This window comes from Myxine glutinosa, chromosome 2, assembly GCF_964187855.1.
Source record: "Myxine glutinosa chromosome 2, kmMyxGlut1.1, whole genome shotgun sequence".
NCBI classification, from domain to species: domain Eukaryota; kingdom Metazoa; phylum Chordata; class Myxini; order Myxiniformes; family Myxinidae; genus Myxine; species Myxine glutinosa.
In genome coordinates, this window is record NC_136262.1 from 229,474,755 (window position 1) to 229,495,369 (window position 20,615).

General features: G+C 44.4%; 1 protein-coding gene across 6 annotated transcripts in view; it reads right to left on the bottom strand.

Annotated features, from left to right (window-relative positions):
• Positions 1 to 20,615, bottom strand: part of LOC137422152 (phospholipid-transporting ATPase ID) — a 160,859-nt gene that overhangs the window by 118,644 nt on the left and 21,600 nt on the right. For 3 of the 6 annotated variants that reach the window (XM_078772335.1, XM_078772337.1, XM_078772340.1), the window contains exon 2: positions 14,937 to 15,004. In XM_078772335.1, the coding sequence (XP_078628461.1) occupies positions 14,937 to 14,964 (28 nt within the window). In that variant the 5' untranslated portion in view covers positions 14,965 to 15,004. Of the gene's footprint in view, positions 1 to 14,936; positions 15,005 to 15,283; positions 15,303 to 15,706; positions 15,898 to 20,615 lie in introns of those variants that run through there. The other 3 variants (XM_078772338.1, XM_078772336.1, XM_078772339.1) reach the window with 3 other exon arrangements.

Genomic DNA, 20,615 nt, shown 5'->3' on the forward strand with positions numbered 1-20,615 from the left:
AGGTTAATGACATTAACCAGTGTCATTAACCAGGACAAACTTCCCTGCTAATGTCTGCTGCTCTTCTTCTGCTCCAATCGGTTCTTCTGATCATGTGCTTGTCAAAGTGGACATCTCTCTGGCCATTCTCAGAGAGCCTCCTCAGCGTCGACGAGTCTGGCATTTCACTCAGGCCGACTGGGACGGTCTTCAAGCAGCCATCAATCGTCTGGATTGGTCTCCCATCTCCACTGCCTCTGACATCAATTCTTCCTGGGAATACTTCCAAAGCAAACTGATCTCTCTCATGCACAGATTTATCCCATCTCACCTTCAGTTGTCTTACCCTTCCTCCCGTCCATGGTACACTGAATCTTGTGGGGAGGCAGTTGCCCTGAAACAACTTGCCTTTGCCTCTTGGAAGACTAATCCAACTGAAGGCAATCTCAGTTCCTTCCACCAAGCTCGGAACAAGTGTGTGTCTACCCTCAGGAGTGCCAGGAAGCACTATCTCTCCTCACTCAAGAATGAACTCTCAAACCTGTCTCCTTCCTCCAAATCCTGGTGGCGTCTGGTCAAATCCGTTTCTGGTGTTTGTTCCCCCTCCAATCCCCTCCCTTACCTCAAATGGCCACACAGTTGACATCGCACGTGACAAAGCCGAATGCCTCAACTCTGTGTTTGCCTCAAAATCCTTTGTCCCAAACCCATCTCTCTCTGTTCCCACCTTTCCCAGTCGAACCCAACTGCTCCTGAACTCTGTGTCCTTCTCTCCTGACAAGGTGGAGGAGTTTTTGTCAAACCTCGACTCTGATTCTGCAACTGGACCAGACGGCATCAGCCCACGGGTCCTAAAATCCTGCTCTGCCGCTCTATCTCACCCTCTCTCTGTTCTTTTCACCCTATCTTTTGCTCAAGGTCATCTGCCAGCATCCTGGAAATCAGCTAACATTACCGCTTTACACAAAAAAGGTGCAAAAACAGATCCTTGCAACTACAGACCAATCAGCCTGCTCCCAATTATCAGCAAAGTCATGGAATCCATCATTGCTTCGGATATGAAATCTTTCCTCTTCTCCAATGGCTTGATCTCTGATCATCAATTTGGCTTCAGACCAGGTCACTCTACTCTGGACATGCTGCTTCTGCTGTCTCAACAATGGATGGAGGTCCTCAATGCCAAACAGGAAATCAGAGCTGTCTCCCTTGACATATCACATGCCTTTGATACGGTCTGGCACCCAGCTCTGCTCACCAAACTCTCCTCCTATGGTATCCATGGAAATCTCCATGCATGGCTTGCGGACTTCCTCTCTGGTCGTAGTCAACGTGTGGCCCTAAATGGATTTCTCTCATCTCCCCTTCCTGTTCAGGCTGGAGTTCCCCAAGGCAGTGTGCTGGGCCCTGTGCTTTTTCTGGTCTTTATCAATGATCTCTCTGACTCTCTGGAAAATCCTCTCTATCTCTTTGCTGATCACTCTCTGCCGCTCCATTCCTCTTCCCTCAGATCGGCAGTCTGCAGCCGCCTCACTCTCTGAAGACCTGGACAAAATCACAGACTGGTCAATCAAGTGGAACATGTCTTTCAATCCTGACAAATCTCACTCTCTTACTATGTCTCTCCGAAAAGATCGACTGGACAACCCTCCCATCTACTTTCTCAACAATCCTCTCCAAGAAGTTCTGTCGCTCAAGCTTTTGGGTCTCACTATCTGCCATGATCTTTCCTGGGAAAACCACATTTCCAAGCTGGCCTCCAAAGCCAGTCGCCGACTGGGCATCCTCCGTCGTGCGAAGTCCTTCCTCGGCACACCTGAGCTCCTCACCACATACAAGGCTTTCATCCGCAGCTCAATGGAATACTGTTCTCCCCTATGGGCTGGTGCTCCTGCCTCACACCTGGCCCGGCTTCACGCTGTTGAATCCAAAGCTTTCAAAATCATTGGAATCTCCCGCGATGAAGCTACCTCTGTGGGCCTTTCACTCACTCACCGCAGGCAGGTAGGTGGTCTTTCTGTCTTCTACCGACTCCTCTCCGGCCTTGCTCCCCCAGCTCTCTCTGTGCTCTGTCCCCCAAATATTCCTACAGGTCGCACAAGATCTGCCAGCAACCCTCTGATGGTTAAACTGCCGAAATCTCGGCTTTCTGCTCACCTTCACTCTTTCATTCCTCTTTTCTCCCGCCTCTGGAACAAACTCCCACACTCCCTTCAATCCCACTCCTCCCTCCAGGTCTTTAAAACAGTTGTTCACCACCATCTCTTATCTTCCCCCATCCAAAACCTTGATCTTTTCTACCCCCACTAATTCACCCCAGATCCACCTTGTTTGAAATTCCAACTTCTTTCCTGGAAGTCCTGGCAGTGTCCATATGTTTATACCTCTCCCACTCCCCCCCCCCCCCCCCCTTCACATGCCTCCCCCCAAAAGCCCTCTCCCTCCCACAGATCTCTCGATGTCTCCATGTCTCTCGGTCCCTGCTCTCAAATGTTGTGTTTGTGTCCTGCCCCCTCTCTCCCCATCTTGTCTACCGCTCCCGATGTTATTTGTTTTATGTGTCTGTTTGTATTTCTGTGTGATTAATGTTCGCTCTTTCACGAGCCTCGATCTTGTATACAAAAAAAAAAAAAAAAAAAAAAAAAAAAGTGTAGCAGCTACATTCAAGTGTAAGGTGTGCACAGAGGGAGCTGCAGATGGAGGAAATGTTGAGTTGGATCTTGGAGACGGCGTGAAGCTGGAAGGTGTGAAAACATTTTGCTACCTCGGAGACATGCTGAATGGAGAAGGTGGATCAGACTCGGCAACGGTTGCAAGAGTGAGATGTGCATGGAAGGAGTTTCGGGAACTGAGTGGCGTGCTGATGAGGAAGGGAGTGTCGTTGAAGCTGAAGGGAAAGGTGTATGCTGCATGTGTGAGAAGTATTATGATTTATGGGAGCGAGACATGGGTAAAGAACGTAGAGCAGCAACGAAGGCTGGAAAGGGTGGAAATGCAAATGTTTCGGTGGATGTGTGGAGTATCGTTGAGAGAGAGGAAGACAATGATGAATTGCGAAAGATGATGGGAATAGAGCCTGTGATAGATGCTGTGAAGAGCAACAGTTTTAGATGGTTTGGTCATGTGTTGAGGAAGGATGAAAGTGACTGGTTGAGAAGAGTGATGGAAATGAATGTAGAAGGAAGTGGAGGATGGGGAAGACCGAGAAAGACTTGGCTAAAGATGGTCGAAGAAGAAATGCAGGCAAGGGGGTTAACAAGGGGAGATGCAGAAAATAGGGCAAAATGGAGAAGATTGTCATGGGGACCGCAAGGCTAACGCCCGCTCTTGCAGGGAAAATGGCCTTAAAATGCCTGTTGTTGTTGTTGTTACTTAATGGATTTTGGACTTTGCAGGTGTTCGGAGATTCCAGTGAATAGCCTCGATTAGCTTGCCGTGTGCCGTGCGTCATTGGTCGAGCCTTACTTTGGAGTTACTGATTAATTGAAAAGAAAGTTGGAAATGTTTGTGGATATGCAGGGCGGGTTCAGAGTTATATTAAAGTCAAAAGTGGATGATGATTATAAAATATGATTGAATTACTCAGAAAATTAGGTGGAGGTGATATAACTCCTTTGGTCGCAATTCAAAACTAACAATTCGCAGTTTTCTATGTAATATTAATATTATAATGGGATTTGAGGTGACAGAGTTGCGTAGATAATAAATCCCGTCATCGTAACTATAAGTTATGTTTTCTTCGTTAAAATTTCTCAGTTTTCAAAGGGGTACTGATTATATTTAAGCATGTTCCTTTTTTATTTTTTGCCATATAATTATTTGCCCGAACTCAATTAAGATCAGTTTGTTATTTTTTATTTTTTTGCAGTATGTCAAGCAAAAAAAGGAAGTGGACGGAGGATTACGTGGGTACGGGTTCACGTGTTTGATGGAACGGGACGGAAGTCAGCGTCCTCAATTCATGCTTTGCAATGTCAAGTTGAGCAACTCCAGCTGAGCACCAGCAAAACTACGGGAACACTTCAAAAAACTGCACGGCGAGGGGCAGTACAAAGACGCAACGCTGGATGAATTCAAATTGAAGAGAGTCCGATTCGACGCAAGTGCTACCTTGCCCACTCTCGGCTTCGTTCCAATTGACAAACAGATCCTCACTGCGTTGTATGAAGTTGCGTACCAGATCGCAAAGCAGGGCAAACTGCACACCGTTGGCGAGATACTCATCAAACCGGCCGCGTTGAAGATGGCCAACATCATGCTGGGAAAAGCTGCTGAAAACAAGTTGTCTCTCGTTCCACTCTCAAATGACACCATCAGATGCAGAAACGACGACATGAGCGACGACATCCTCGCCCAGGTAGTTGCAGATTTAGTCGCGAGCCCGACAAAATTCAGCCTTCAACTCGACGAGACCACCGACGTTTCGAATTTGAGCCGGCTCATCTTATTTGTGCGTTATGTCAAAGGAGACGAGATCAAGGAAGACTTTCTGTTCTGCAAGCCTCTCACAACAACGACGAAGGCAGCTGACATGAAGAAGCTTGTGGATGACTTCTTCAGAAGGCCGATGGTGAAGGCCGATGCACCACACATCATCGGCACGCACTGCCTCCTGCACAGACACGCGCTGGCATCAAAAACCCTGCCTCAAAAACTGGCCAGTGTTCTGAAAATCGTCGTTGAAACTGTGAATTACGTGCGAAGCCGTGCTCTGAATCATCGCATCTTCAAAGAACTGTGCAATGAAATCGGCTCTGAATTCGAAGTTCTTCTCTACCACTCTAACGTTCGATGGTTATCACGAGGGAAGGTAGTGAGCCGTGTTTTTGCCTTGCGTGTAGAATTAGCCCTGTTTTTGTGAGAACACCAGCATTGCCATGCAACGCACTTCCAAGAGTCAGAGTTCATCCTCGCCTTGGCGTACTTGGCTGACATCTTCGACGCACTCAATCATCTCAATTGCCAGATGCAGGCCGGTGGAGTGAATGTCATCGAATCTGAAGAAAAGCTGAGCACTTTCTGAAAGAAGTTACTGTTGTGGAGGCGGCGAACAGAGAACGACAACTTCGAACTTTTCACTACTGGACGAGTGCGTGAGCGGGATCAAAGATGAGTCTGAAGTTGAAGGCACTGCTGTACCGGGGGAGCTGAAGCAAACGATTGCCACGCACTTGGATGAGCTGGGAAAGTCATTCGACGGCTACTTCCGCCCAAGAGCAATACCCAGCATGGGTGCGGCAGCCGTTTACTTTCGACGTTGCAAGGACAGATGTCAACGACCAATACCTCGACGACCTCATCGAACTTCAGCAGAGCCAGACTCAACAACAACTCTTCGGCACAACAACACTCTCAACGTTTTGGTGCCGCCAAATGGAAGGGTATCCTCACATCGCTAAAATTGCCCTTGAGATCCTCATGCCGTTCGTTACAACGTATCTCTGCGAGCATGCGTTTTCGAAACTGGTGGACATTAAAACAAAGAAAAGGAGCAGGCTCGCGTGCGAAAATGATTTGAGGGTGGCCCTTGCCAAAACAAAACCACGCATTTCCCAGATCGCCTCCCGAAAAGAATAACAGTAAATGCATTAAGATGCAATTCTTCTTAATTTTTTGGTCAAATTTGAGGGGTTCCGCGAGTGTTCGGTGGGTTTTGTTCGGGTTCGGCGCCTTTAAAAAGGTGAAGAACCACTGCCTTATGACATACATACTATACTGTACAAGAGGAGCAGGTGCAGACTGGAAGTTTTGTACAATTTCTACAAATGTTTGAGGGAGTCGTTCAGTGACATACTATACACTTTTTTCAGGTTACAATTGTGGGTGGTGTCATGCCAGCTGTCCAACCAATGGGTGGAAAGGAACGCGAAACACGAACAGACAAGCGTAATTCAGACAGACAATGCGCGTAGACACACACACACAAAAATGATTTACGTGTCTGTCAGATATTGTGTATTGGTACAGTGTGACTTTAGTGAATTAAATGTGTACCAAACATATTGTTTATTATGAATGACTGTTTGTTAAGATGAGGTTTTGATTTTCTTAAAGATGATTCATGTACAAAGGCAAAAAGTTATAATGCTGAAGTCGTACTTTAACCTGTGTAGAAGGATCGCAAGGGTGTGAGAGATTTCCAGTTATGTCCGAATATAAGAATCGTCTTGCATGTATAAGCGGTAGCAGTAGGGGTTTTTTTTATGAATGGTCTCTGAGAATTAAGTTCAATGGAAAAGTGTAGTGAGAAAGGGATAGAAAGAACAACCAGTTCTGAGTTGCTTTGTTGTGTGCCATGCTGTGGCAGATTTTGCATTTTACTTCTGGAATAAACCCGAATTTGGAGTACCACCTGTCAGATATATATATATATATATATATATATATATATATATATATATATATATATATATATATATATATATATACACACACACACACACACACACACACACACACACACACACACACACACACACACACACACACACACACACACACACACACACACACACACACACACACACACAGGCAGTCCCCGGGTTACGAACTAGTTCTGTTTTTAAGTCTGTCTGTAAGTCGAATTTGTATGTAAGTTGGAACAGTTACGTACGGTTCACATCTAGCATCAATTAGTCAAATGTTTGTCTTAGTATATAGTATATATTTTACCTAAAACATCTGTAGGTATAAAAAAACATGAAAGAAACATTTCTTAAACTGTTTAGATAGAAAAGAAAAGATAATGATTAAAGGTTAACGCTTACTCTCGTTCCAATTGATGTCTTGCAAACCTTGAAACGATCATACCTTGATATATCTCTCTGAGATGATGGGCCTGGTGTTGGAGAGGATGGACCTGGTGCTAGAGAGGATGGACCTGGTGCTGGTCAATTTTCTTAAAGTAAACATCAAGGGTGGCTTGAACAGAGCTTTTCTCATATTTCTCTTGTCCACCGCTCCCCTTATTATATACTTTGTGTGTCTGTTTGATTTTTTTTCTCTGTGTGATAAATGTTAGCTCTTTCACGAGCCTTGATTCGGTATACAATAAAAAAATTTAAAAAAATTTTTTTTTTGTTTTTATCATGGGCTTTACGGAGGTCGGTTCGTAAGTACGGGTGTTCGTAAGTCGGGCGTTCGTAACCCGGGGACTGCCTGTATATATATATATACAGTAGTGACCCCTAATTCTGAACGCCCCTCATCTCAAACTACTCTAATTCCGAACCGTAAATTCGAGAAAATTTTGTCCCTAATTCCGAATGTATTTCTATAACCGAACCGCCAACATAGCGTTAGCGTCGTTCATATTTCCCGCCGCGAGCGTCGTTCATATTTCCCGCGCATCTTCACCCACGCCTGCTCCCGCATGCACAACCCGGAAGTCGCTTTGTTCCTTCAGTTCGTCGGTTGTACTAGTTCTGGCAGCATCTCTCGTGTGTTCGTCGCTAGTTTACCTCGTGTTTTCACCTTGATTTGTGCTTTTTTTCTTTGAAGATAACCCTTACCCATTCACCATGGCACCTAAGAAGAGCAGTGAAGGCAATAAGAATAAGAGGAAGGCGGTGAGAGCGACAATTGAGGTGAAGAAACAACTTATCGCTAAGCATGAGGGCGGTATGCGTGTGATGGATCTCGCTGCTATGTTCGAGATGCCGAAATCGACCATGTGTACGATTTTGAAAAATAAGGAAGTGATTAAAGCAGCTGATGTGGCAAAAGGTGTTACGACTCTGACCCCTAGGAGATCGAAGTCTATCTGTATCTGTCAAGACTGTATCTATCTTTCGGTGTGTGTATATGGAAGTTTATGGAGGAGATGGAAAAACTCCTCTTAGTTTGGATAAATGACAAACAGTTGGTTGGTGCTGCCATCTCTGAAGGCATTATCTGTGAGAAAGCGAAGCTCCTGCACGGTGACCTTATAAAAGACTTGCCTGGAAGTAGTGCTGATGGTGATGAGTTTAAGGCTAGTAGGGGGTGGTTTGAAAAGTTTAAGAGAAGAAGTGGGATCCACAGTGTTGTTATGCATGGAGAGGCTGCTAGTTCAAATAAGGATGGAGCAGCAGACTTTGTGAATAAATTTAGTGCATTTGTGAACACTGAGGGGTATGTGGCACAACAGGTGTTCAATTGTGATGAGACAGGCCTCTTCTGGAAAAAGATTCCAAGGAGGACCTACATAACGAAGGAAGAGAAGTCTGTACCAGGCCATAAGCCAATGAAAGATAGGCTTACTCTCTTGTTGTGTGCTAATGCTAGTGGAGACTGCAAGATAAAGCCTTTGCTTGTGTACCACTCAGAGAATCCACGTGTGTTCAAAAAGAACAATGTGATTAAGAGCAAGCTTAATGTTATGTGGAGGGCAAACGTGAAAGCATGGGCTACCAGGCAGTTCTTCACTGAGTGGATTCATGAGGAGTTTGCCCCTTCTGTGAAGGCTTATCTTGAGGAGAAGAGTCTACCCCTGAAGGCTCTTCTTGTGATGGACAATGCTCCTGCTCATCCTCCAGGCTTGGAAGAAGATTTGGAGGAAGAAGACAGCTTCATCAAGGTGAAGTTCTTGCCCCCCAATACCACTCCTCTCATCCAGCCCATGGACCAGCAAGTCATCTCAAATTTCAAGAAGTTGTACACCAAGGCTATGTTCCAGAGATACTTTGAGGTGACAAACGAGACTGAAGTGACCCACAGAGACTTTTGGAAGGATCATTATAATATCCTCCATTGCCTAAGAATCATTGACAAAGCATGGAGGGAAGTATCTCTGAGGACAATGAACTCTGCCTGGAAGAAACTCTGGCCTGATTGTGTTGCAGGGAGAGATTTTGAAGGCTTTGAAGAACCTATTGTGCCTGCTATTGTAGCATTGGGTCAGTCCATGGGCTTGGAGGTGAGTGAAGAGGATGTGGAGGAGTTAGTGGAGGATCACAACAAGGAACTCACCACAGAAGAACTTCAGCACCTCCACAAGATGCAGCAAGAAGAAGTGGCAGTGGAAATTTCTTCAGAGGAGGAAGAGGGAGCTAGTGGTAACATTTCCAGTGCTGCAATTAAAGAACTGTGCTTCCATTGGTCTAAAACACAGGCCATTGTTGAAAAGTGGCACCCTAATAAAGCAGTGATTAACAGGAGCATTAACTTGTTCAGTGACAATGTGATTGACCACTTCAGAAAAATTAAGAAAAGTCGCCAACACCAGGCAACTTTGGAGAGGTGGTTCTCTAAAGAAAGCAAGCCTAGTGAGCCCCAAGCCTAGTGACTCTACAAGTGGTGCTAAGAGACAAAGAGGCTTGGATCTCGTGAGATCATGGTGAGGTCACGTCTTTTCGAAGCTGTTCCATGCGCTCACGCTTTCGAAGCTAAGTAATCTTTCACAATTGTGTTTTTGTCGAGACTGTATCTATCTTTCGGTGTGTGTACCTATAGCGTATCTTTAGGAAAATTTGCGGTGCTAATTTTTCGTCCATGTATACACAATCGTCGGTTAATGCGTATCGAGTATTCTGAGGCCTAGTACTCGTAGGCTTAGGCTACCGTACCGTCTCCGACCTTGTGGTTTTGTTTTTCTCTCAGCGGTTCGTCGAATGCGCTGCAATTATTTTCGTTCTCTGTTTCGTCCCAGTCGTTCACCCCATACCTCCTTGTTTAATATCTCTACTCAAAAAAAAAAAAAAAACACAAAATTTTTTCCTTCTCAGGTCTTATTCGTTTATTTGTTGTTCTTATTTGTTCGTTCGTTCTTCGTTCACGTTGTTCGCAATCATGTGATCACGTGGTTAGAAATGTATAATCTCTCCCCTGAACAACTATTTTCTCTCATATATTATAACACCTTTTTCTTCTTCTCCTACAAAAGGATGCTTTCGTCTTGCTCACCAAATCTATTCATTCCAAAAAATAATAATAATACCATCTCTTACAGTTCCTCTTTTCTACATTCCCTAAACTCTCCAGAACTCCACCCCTCCTTCAGCATCCTCAAACGTATTTTTGACTCGAAGGTCTCAAACTCATTTTGCAAAAAATGTTCGTTTTCCATGAATCGTACACTTTTCAAAATCCAATCTCACCCCTCCCCTCCAAATATTCCCCATCCCCCCTTCCCCCTTCCCTCCAAAACTTCCCCATCCCCCCTCCCCTCCAAAACTTCCCCATCACCCCTCCCCTCCAATTCCTCCCCATCACCCATCCCTTTCAAATCTCCCCCCTTGCCTCTTCCCTCCCCTCCCTCCGAAACTTCCCCCACACCCGGCCCCTCCGAGACTCTCCCTCGCTCCTCCCCTCCTAGACTCCCCTCTCACCCCTCCTCCTCAAAGCATCCTCCCTGTTTCTTCCCCCTTCCAACTTTCACCTTCATCTCCCCCAACCTTCTGCCTCGCTCTTCCCCCTCCTCAAATAACACCTCACTGTGCCTCACCCAATCTCCATCAAACCTTTTGTCCGCCCCATTCTTCCCTTTCTCCAAGCTATTCTGAAATCTCTGACACACCTTCAACAGCTCTCCCTACCTCTTCCTCCTCTTCCACATCCTACCCTACCCCACCCCCCCCCCGCCCCCCGTTCTGTACCCGATGCTCCCCCTTCCTCTTCATTAACGGTATGGACCTCAAACATCCGGGGCCTTCGCTCAAACTTGACTGATCTCTCCATGCAGGTTGCCTCTGACAAACCAGATGTGACCTGCTTAACAGAAACTTTCCTCCTTCATGATGTCTCTGATGCCTTGGTATCTCTCCCAGGTTACTCCCTCCTCTGGTATGATAGACCTGAGCCTCGTCCTGGAGGTGGGGTTGCTATCTTTATAAAAAACTCTTCCTCACTCGCCCTCCACTGCCCTCTCTCCATCTCACCCCCAGGAATACCTTTGGCTACGGCTTCCCCTTCGCTCCCACCTTTTGTTCATATGTGTGTTGTACCGTCCACCAAACAGTGATGACTCCATCTACATCTCCCTGTCTGATGATATGGACCAACTTCTATCTACCCATCCCAACTCTCTCTTCCTCATATGTGGTGATTTCAATTGTCACCATGCCAGTTGGCTGGGTGTGGGTACCTCTCTCACCAGCCATGGCTCTTCAGCAAAGGACTTCTGCGACTCACTGGGACTGACACAATCTGTTAATTTCCCGACCCGGATCTCAGTCAACGGAGCATCTTCTCTTCTGGACTTGGTTATGACTAACTTCCCTGAAAATGTCTGCTGCTCTTCTTCTGCTCCAATCGGCTCATCTGATCATGTGCTTGTCAAAGTGGACATCTCTCTGACCATTCTCAGAGAGCCTCCTCAGCGTCGACGAGTCTGGCATTTCACTCAGGCCAACTGGCACACGGTCTTCAAGCAGCCATCAATCATCTGGACTGGTCTCCCATCTCCACCGCCTCTGACATCAACTCATCCTGGGAATTCTTTCAAAGTAAATTGCTCTCTCTCATGCACAGATTTATCCCATCTCGTCTTCAGTTGTCATACCCTTCCTCCCGTCCATGGTACACGGAATCTTGTGGTGAGGCTGTTGCCCTGAAACAACTTGCTTTCGTCTCCTGGAAAGCAAATCCAACAGAAGGAAATCTCATTTCCTTTCACAAAGCCCGAAACAAGTGTGTGTCCACCCTCAGGAGAGCCAGGAAACAATATCTCACCGTTCTCAAGACCGAACTCTCTTATCTGTCTCCCTCTTCCAAATCCTGGTGGCCTCTGGTCAAATCTGTTTCTGGTGTTTGTTCGCCCTCCCTCCCCTCCCTCACCTCAAACGGCTTAACGGCTGACTCCGCACGTGAAAAAGCTGAATGCCTCAACTCTGTGTTTGCCTCTAAATCTTGTGTTCCAAACCCATCCCTCTCTGTACCCACCGTACCCAGTCGTACCCAGCTGCTCCTGGACTCTGTGTCCTTTCCTCCTGACAAGGTGGAAAAGTCTCTGTCAACCCTCGACTCTGATTCTGCAACTGGTCCTGACGGCATCAGCCCACGGGTCCTAAAATCATGTTCTTTCGCTCTTTCACTCCCTCTTTCTGTTCTCTTCACCCTCTCTTTTGCTCAAGGTCATCTGCCATCTGCTTGGAAATCAGCCAACATCACCGCTTTGCACAAAAAAGGTGCAAAAACAGAACCTAGCAACTACAGACCAATCAGCCTTCTCCCAATTATCAGCAAAGTCATGGAATCCATCATTGCTTCAGATATGAAATCTTTCCTCTTCTCCAATGGCTTGATCTCTGATCATCAATTTGGTTTCAGACCTGGTCACTCTACTCTGGACATGCTGCTTCTGCTTTCTCAACAATGGATGGAGGTCCTCAACGCCAAACAGGAAATTAGAGCTGTCTCCCTTGACATTTCACGTGCCTTCGATACGGTCTGGCACCCTGCTCTGCTCACCAAACTCTCCTCCTTTGGTATCCATGGAAATCTCCACGCATGGCTGGTGGACTTCCTCTCTGGTCGTAGTCAACGTGTGGCCCTGAATGGGTTTCTCTCATCTCCTCTTCCTGTTCAGGCTGGAGTTCCCCAAGGTAGTGTTCTGGGGCCTGTGCTTTTTCTGGTCTTCATCAATGATCTCTCTGACTCTCTTGAAAATCCTCTCTATCTCTTTGCCGACGACTCTACTCTCTGTCGCTCCATTCCTCATCCCTCAGATCGGCAGTCTGCAGCCTCCTCACTCTCTGCAGACCTGGACAAAATCACAGACTGGGCAAACAAATGGAACAAGTCTTTCAATCCTGATAAATCTCACACTCTTGCGATGTCTCTCCAAAAAGACCGACTGGACAACCCTCCCATCCACTTTCTGAATAATCCTCTCCAAGAAGTTCTGTCACTCAAGCTTTTGGGTCTCACTATTTGCCATGATCTTTCCTGGGAAAACCACATTTCAAATCTGGCCTCCAAAGCCAGTCGCCGACTGGGCGTCCTCCGTCGTGCGAAGTCCTTCCTTGGCCCACCTGAGCTCCTCACCACATACAAGGCTTTCATCCACAGCTCTATGGAATACTGCTCTCCCCTCTGGTCTGGTGCTCCTGCCTCACACCTAGCTCGTCTTCACGCTGTTGAAACCAAAGCGTTCAGAATCATTGGAATCTCCCGCGATGATGCTAACTCCAAGGGCCTTTCACTCACTCACCACAGGCAGGTTGGTGGTCTTTCTGTCTTCTACCGACTCCTCTCTGGCCTTGCCCCCCCCCCCTCCCCCCCAGCTCTCTCTGGGCCCTGTCCCCCAAATATTCCTGCAGGTCGCACAAGATCTGCCTGCAACCCTCTTATGGTTAAACTGCCAAAATCAAGACTTTCTGCTCACCTTCACTCCTTCATTCCTCTTTTCTCCCGCCTCTGGAACAAACTCCCTCACTCTCTTCAATCCCACTCCATCCCCCCACCTTCCCACACCTCCTCCCCCTCCCACACTTCTCCCTGCTCTCAAATGCTGTGGTTGTGTGCTTCCCCTTCTCTCCCCATCTTGTCTTCCGCTCCCTCTTTTTGTATATTTTGTTTGTCTGGTTGATTTGTTTGTGAAATAAATGTTAGCTCTTTCACGAGCCTCGATTCAGTATACAAAAAAAAAAAAAAAAAAAAAAAGAGAGCAAACACCATAAGCACAGTCATCTGATGTTAGCTTGGAAGGTGCCTCACCTTCCAAGCAATAAAACCCTCTCCCTCCTTCCTCCTCTCCAGCTTCCACATGCACCATCAGAACTCTCCACTAAGGTAAATGCAGTTATTTTCATGTTAGTACATTTATTTCTTGTTTTTATTATTATTATTATTTGATATTTAGGGCATTTACTCATCTTATTTTACCTTGAATCATGTGTATTTGCAGTTAACAGTGTCTTGATAATGGGTTTTTGGGGTCCAGGAACAGATTAATTCACTTTCCATTATTTCTTATGAGGAAAATAGTTTCTAATTCCGAACTTTTCCCAATCCGAAGTGCCGCTGGAACGAATTAAATTCGGATTTAGAGGTCCCACTGTGTATGTATGTATGTATGTATGTATGTATGTATGTATGTATGTGTATATGTATATATATACTGTATATTATATATACTGTGGTTTTCATATTGAATTTTGCTTGTTGGAATCACTCTTGACACAAGTTAGCCAGTCTTTTTTTCAGCTCTTCCTGAAGTAACACTCCTAACATCAATATTTACGATATCCAATTTAAAAGGCACCATAAGGTTGGAAGTGCTTTAGCAACTTCCAAAGAAGCACGCATGGCTCACCAGTGTTAAAATTAGTTTTTACCATCACAAACACGCGGACACGATTTACTGTCGAGTAGGTCTATGTGGTTAATCAAAATCGACTTAAAAGCATTTATATCCTGAATAAGTTGGAAATTGGGCACAACTTTAATGTGACAATTACAAACTTTTATGTAGTTTCTGCTTTTCAAACTGCGGTGAGAAATGAATGACATCATTGCCTGACATGTCAAATTTGGTCATCTCTGTAATGATTCGAATATCGAACCACCCACCAATCTCCACCACCCACCAATCTCCACCACCCACCAATCTCCACCACCCACCAATCTCCACCACCCACCAATCTCCACGACCCACCAATCTCCACCGCCCACCACACCATTTGTGGCGTCTCCTGTATGTCCAATGCCTTGCAACGGTGGCCGAGTGAAGAGAGGGTGGCAGGATATGATGGAGTTCAGGAGCTTTAGTTATTTATTGAGCAACCTTCCGGCACTATTACACAACACAAGGCAAGCAATGACACATCCCATCTGTAAATACATTTTATGTTTAAAAGTTGCTCATTATACAAACAACGTTTTGCTCAAAATATAAACTATCGCATCGAAACGGTGTCTCGGTTTAGCATATCAAGAAGTACGGTTTGTAAATCATCTCAAACTTTGGCAGTTATTTTCTAAGGTGTGCCCCAGACGCGCAGCGTACGAAGTTCAACTGAACGTGTTTGACAAGTGCCCACCTGCTGGCTTTGCCTTCCTAAATCTCATGGCGATGGCTCGAAGTCTCAAGGAGACAACACATTCGCTTCTATGGGAAATAAAAAAACACAAGGCAAATAATTGTGGCAAGTGGACAGCCAAAAATACCATTTTAAATAGCATATGCATCGGTAAATTACGAGCACCACTTGGAGACAAAATACAGATTCACCAAGCTTGCGGCGCTCATACATGATTATTTGGTACGCCACATTCAAAATCAAAATGCATTTTCTTTTAATCATGTATTCTACACGTAATGTCCGTATACTTTGAAACAAATTTAAATTCAACGGAGAGGAGGAAATATCAAGTTTCATTTACTTACCTGTTTCAACTCAAACTCATGAACAATATAAAGTACTGCATTAAGGTAAAATATTTAGTGGGAAAGGACATTTTAAATGTCCCACCCACCAAAAATACAAAAACAAAGACAGACACACAAACGATCTGAATAACCAAACCCCAATCTTCTACAATCCTGCATCTGCCCCTACTTTACACCAACAGCTTCATTTAATAAGCACAAAACTCCCTCCTTAATCAGGAATGTACACACTGGGAACAAACAAAAGTAACTTACGTTTAGGCATGCGACCTTTCCCAAGGAACTTCCACTACCAACAAAGTAAGCACAATACTAACAACAGAATGGACTGAAAGGTAGTATTCACAAAGGTAGTATTCATAACACAACACAAGATGGGCCAGGAATCAGAGAGGAATGAAAAACCAAAAAATGTGTTACCATTCACAGAAGTGCGTCCAAAAATACGTCGGTTTAACCACAAACATTCGACGACCAGGCCAGACCGTGATAACACCCTTATGCTGAGCACGACACTAACTCACACAATGAGCAAATGCACGTACTTCACTTATAGTAATGCAGTGGAAGATAAAATAGACTGTACAGAGAGAATCACACAGTGTAGGGACACATGGGCCGGGCTAAGATAGCTCAAGAGTCTCCTCCCAATGGTACAAGCTGCGACATGACTCCAAGAGCGGTGTGTACAAATTTTAGGTAAAACCTTCCCCAACTCCTACACTCAAGCTGGACACGAGCTCGACAATTTCGGCCCGACCCAATTTTTCTTCCAGAATATTCGTGGATGGAGAAATAACGATCACTTTGTTATAGCTTGAGTTGTTGATGTTTCTTTGAAGTTTGAAGCAGGAAATAACCCCCCACTTCCCCACTCCATAAACGGCCAAAGCTAAAGCACAAACAATGCGAGAACATTAATTGTTCAGTTCGGGTTTTGTTACAAAAATAACAAACATGTCTTGTGCTGTCATGTTTTTCCCCTCCTATGCAATGACACATTCCCCAAAGAGCAAAATGCGCTTCGTTTTACACTTTATAATATACAAGTACAAATTATTTTTTTAATGTCTGCCTGTCTTCCTATTTTTGTGCAGAAATCAGAAACGACCAACAAGGAAGGTTGGGAATGCAAATTTGTTCAGGCTTCAGGAGCAGCCATCTCAGTTTAGTTGTTTAAACATGATACCATATAAGAGTTCAGTGTGCGCATGGAATGCAGTTACAGTGGAAGGGGTGAAGAGTGTATATTCAGGGTTGATTACAGACTGGATAACCATGGAAAGACTGCATACTGAGCAAGGTACGACATAAAAAGTTTCTAAAAAAATTGAAATAATCTTTGGGAAACTCATACCATAATAAACTAGAAGGGCACTCGGTAGAGCACATACCTCCGCCAGGCTGAACAGTTTGTTTTGTATCCACTGATGGGTCAGATCTGGATTCGGACCTGAACCAAAATCTAATTGGCTTGTTCTCGTCACCGAACCAACTAATCCACCAAGTTTCATCCGAATCAATCCACAACTTTTTGAGATATCCTACTACACATCGTTTTTGGCCCCATTTCTCAATGATGAAAAATCATTTTAGAATTCTAGTACCCGGATTCAGATCTGGATTTTCTTCAAAATCCAATCATTTCTTCATTATCACATACCCAATGTCTCCACCAAATTTCGTTCGAACCCGTCCACAGCTTCTTGAGATATCCTGTTCACAGACAAGAAGATAATTTTTTAAAATATTTTAAGTGATTTTTCACCATTGAGTGATTGGGCCAAATACGATGATATGATTGTGCACGATATTTCAAAAGGTTGTGGACAATTTATGACAAAACTAGCTGGATGCGTTGGTTAGGTGACAAGAACAAGCCGATTCGATTTTGGTTCAGGTCCGAATCCAGATCCGGCCTATCAGTGTGGTAGAAAACAAACTGTTGAGCCTGGCGGGGGTATGTGCTCTATCGAGTGCCATTCTAGTTTATTATGCAATGATCACACAACATCCCATTGTGTACGTTGTCTTCGTGCTTGTGAAAAGGGTTGCAGCGATCATCATATAGTTTAAACATACATGTCAATTTATCTACGTGAACAGGCCTGGTACCTGGTGTTGGCTTAGCGGTTAGGGTGCCGGCTTGGGGTCCTAGGATCCTGGGTTTGAATCCCGGTCGATCGCTGAATTAACACCAGGGGGGTTGACTCAGCCTGTCATCCTTCCGAGGTCGGCAAATTGAGTACCAGCTTGCTGGGATGAATGATCACGGTGTGTACCCCGATTTAGAATAGGTACACGGTATCCCTGCGCATGGTAAGAGCGTGACCAAGGGTTGGCGTCAGGAAGGGTATCCGGCCATAAAAAAACATTGCCTCAAAAAGGGAACCATGATTGTCATGAAGCCTGCAAGGCTAACCCCCACTCTAGTGGGGAAAAATGGCCTTAAAACGATCATTCATTCATTCATTCAACAGGCATAATGAAAATAGATATCTCCGATACTCAAAAGTAAATATAATGAAGGAAATGCCTTTGTTTTGCTTTGCTTTTGTCCCAGGAGATCAACCCCATTCACCACTCCAAAGGGAGCCAAGGTGTGTTTTCAATCAGATAATGTGACCCCACATTTCAATAATGCATTCACATACTGACAGGAGGATTGCAGGGCCTTTGTTCTAAAAGAAGAAATACTGGTACAGGGAAAAGTACTCAGACATTCCCTTATGAACAAAAATTCAATTCGACATCATTTTTGCAAAAAATGTGAATCGCATTTGGGGAAAAATAAAATCCTATATTTTGGCTACAAAGTCTAGGGACTCTAGGTAAATGGAAAAGCAAGGTGATAGGGAAGCCTTAAAGACATACAGTCGTGGCCAAAAATATTGGCACCCTTGCACTTTTTCAAAAAATGCACCATTTCTTCCAGAAAATTGTTGAAATATTGTGCTATTTCACACAGGATTGTTAGGTCAGACACAATATTGCAGCTAAGCATGGACAATTTCAAGGCTGCAAGTCCATCTCCAGAGACCTTGATGTCCCTGCGTCCACCGTATGCAATGTTATCAAGAAGTTTAAGGCTCATGGCACTGTAGCCAACCTCCCTGGACGTGGCTGCAAGAGAAAACTTGATCGTAGATTGCAGCGAAGGATTGTTTGAATGGTGGAGAAAGCACCTCGATCAACTGCCAAACAGATTCAAGCTGACCTTGAGACACAAGGTACGACAGTTTCAACTCGCACCACCTGTCACCAACTCAATGAAAGGGGGTTCTATGGTAGGAGACCCAGGAGGACCCCACTGCTGAGAAAGCCCAACTGGAGTTTTCCAAGACACATCTGAACAAGCCAAAATCCTTCTGGGAGAATGTCCTGTGGACAGATGAGATCAAATTAGAGGTTTTTGCAAAGCACATCATCTCTATGTTTACAGAAAACAAAATGAAGCCTTCAAAGAGGTGGCCAGCAATTAGTCCAGATATAAATCCCATTGAACACATGTAGAGAGATTTCAAAACAGCAGTTGGGAGAAGGCACCCTTCAAATCTGGGATAACTGGAGCAGTTTGCTAAGAAGAGTGGGCCAAACTTCCAGTAGAGATGTGTAGGAAGCTCATTCATGGCTATAGGAAGTACTTGACTGCAGTTATTTGTGCAAAGGCCGCACTTCCAAATGTTAAGTCTACGGTGTCAATAATTTTGTCAATTACATTTCTTTTTACTTTCTGATTTAAAAGGATATATTAAGTTCTGAATCAAAAACAAAGGTTCTGTAATATTTACAGCCAAATAAAGAATTGTAGAGACCAAATACTTTTGTCAATTTCAACTTATTTTTAGAGGAAATTGTGTTATTTGAAAAAAGTGCAAGGGTGCCAATATTTTTGGCCACAACTGCACAGTGCTTTCAGAAAGTATTCACACCCCTTGACTTTTTCACATATTGTTGTGGACAGCCTGAATTTAAAATTGATTAAATTGAGATGTTTGTCACTGATCTGCACAAAATACCCCATTAATGTCAAAGTGGAGCTTTTTTAATATAATTTTTTACAAAATAATCAAAAATGAAATACAGAAATATCTAATTACCTCCACCACCAAAGGTGGATGGAGGTTACGTTTTCACCCCTGTCTGTTTGTCCGTTTGATTGTGAACAAGATGTCTCAAAAAGCTCTGGACGGATCCAGAGGAAATTTGGCAGAGAGGTCGTGTATGTGACAAGGACGAAATGATTAGATTTTGGTGAAGAACCGGATTCGGACCCAGCTACTAGAATTTTTTGGGTGATTCTTCACCATTGGGAGATAGGGCTAAAAACGATAAATAGCACAATATCTCAAAACGTTATGGACGGATTTGGACGACACTTGGTGGACAGGTTGTGTGTGTGACAAGGATGAATCGATTCGATTTTAGTAAGATCTGAATATGGATTCGGATATGAGAATTATTTAATTTTTAAGTGATTATTCACCATTGAGTGATGGGGCTAAAACCAACATATAGCAGGATATCCCAAAAGGTTATGGATAGATTTGGACGAAACTTGGTGGGCAGGTTGTGTGTGTGAAAGGGAAGAAGCGATTAAATTTCGGTGAAGATCCGGATCCGGATCGGGACCCGGCTAGTAGAATTTTTAAAGTGATTCTTCACCATTGGGAGATAGGGCCAAAAACGATACAAAGCAGGATTTGTCAAAAAGTTGTGGACGGATGATTTTGATCAAATGCAATTCTGTATTGTGATTTTCTGTTCTACTCTGGGATACAAAATGTAAACTGTTCACCTGGCGGAGGTATGTTCTCTACTGAGTGCCGTTCTAGTTTACATAAATATCCAAACCCCCTGAATCAATACTTCGTAGAAGCGACTTTGGCAGCAATTTGAGCTTAGAGGTTTCTTGAGTATATCTGTCAGCTTTGCACATCTGGATTTGGGATTATTTATATTTTTTTCCTTTGGGAGTTTGCTCAAGCTTTGTCAAGTTGGAAGGGGAGCGTCAGTGAACAGCAATCTTCAAATCTTTCCACAGATTCTCAATGGGATTCAAGTCTGGGCTATGGCTAGACCACTCATGGACTTTCACATTCTTGTTCTGAAGCCATTCCAGTGTTGCTTTAGCTGTATGCTTGGGGTCATTGTCCTGTTGGAACGTAAATATTTACCACAGTCTAAGGTCTTTTGCACTGTGATTCAGGTTCTCCTCAAGGATTTGCCTGTATTTGACTCTATTCATTGTTCCCTCTATCCTTACAAGTCTCACAGTCCCTGCTGCTGAAAAGCATCCCATAGCATGATGCTGCCACCACCACGCTTC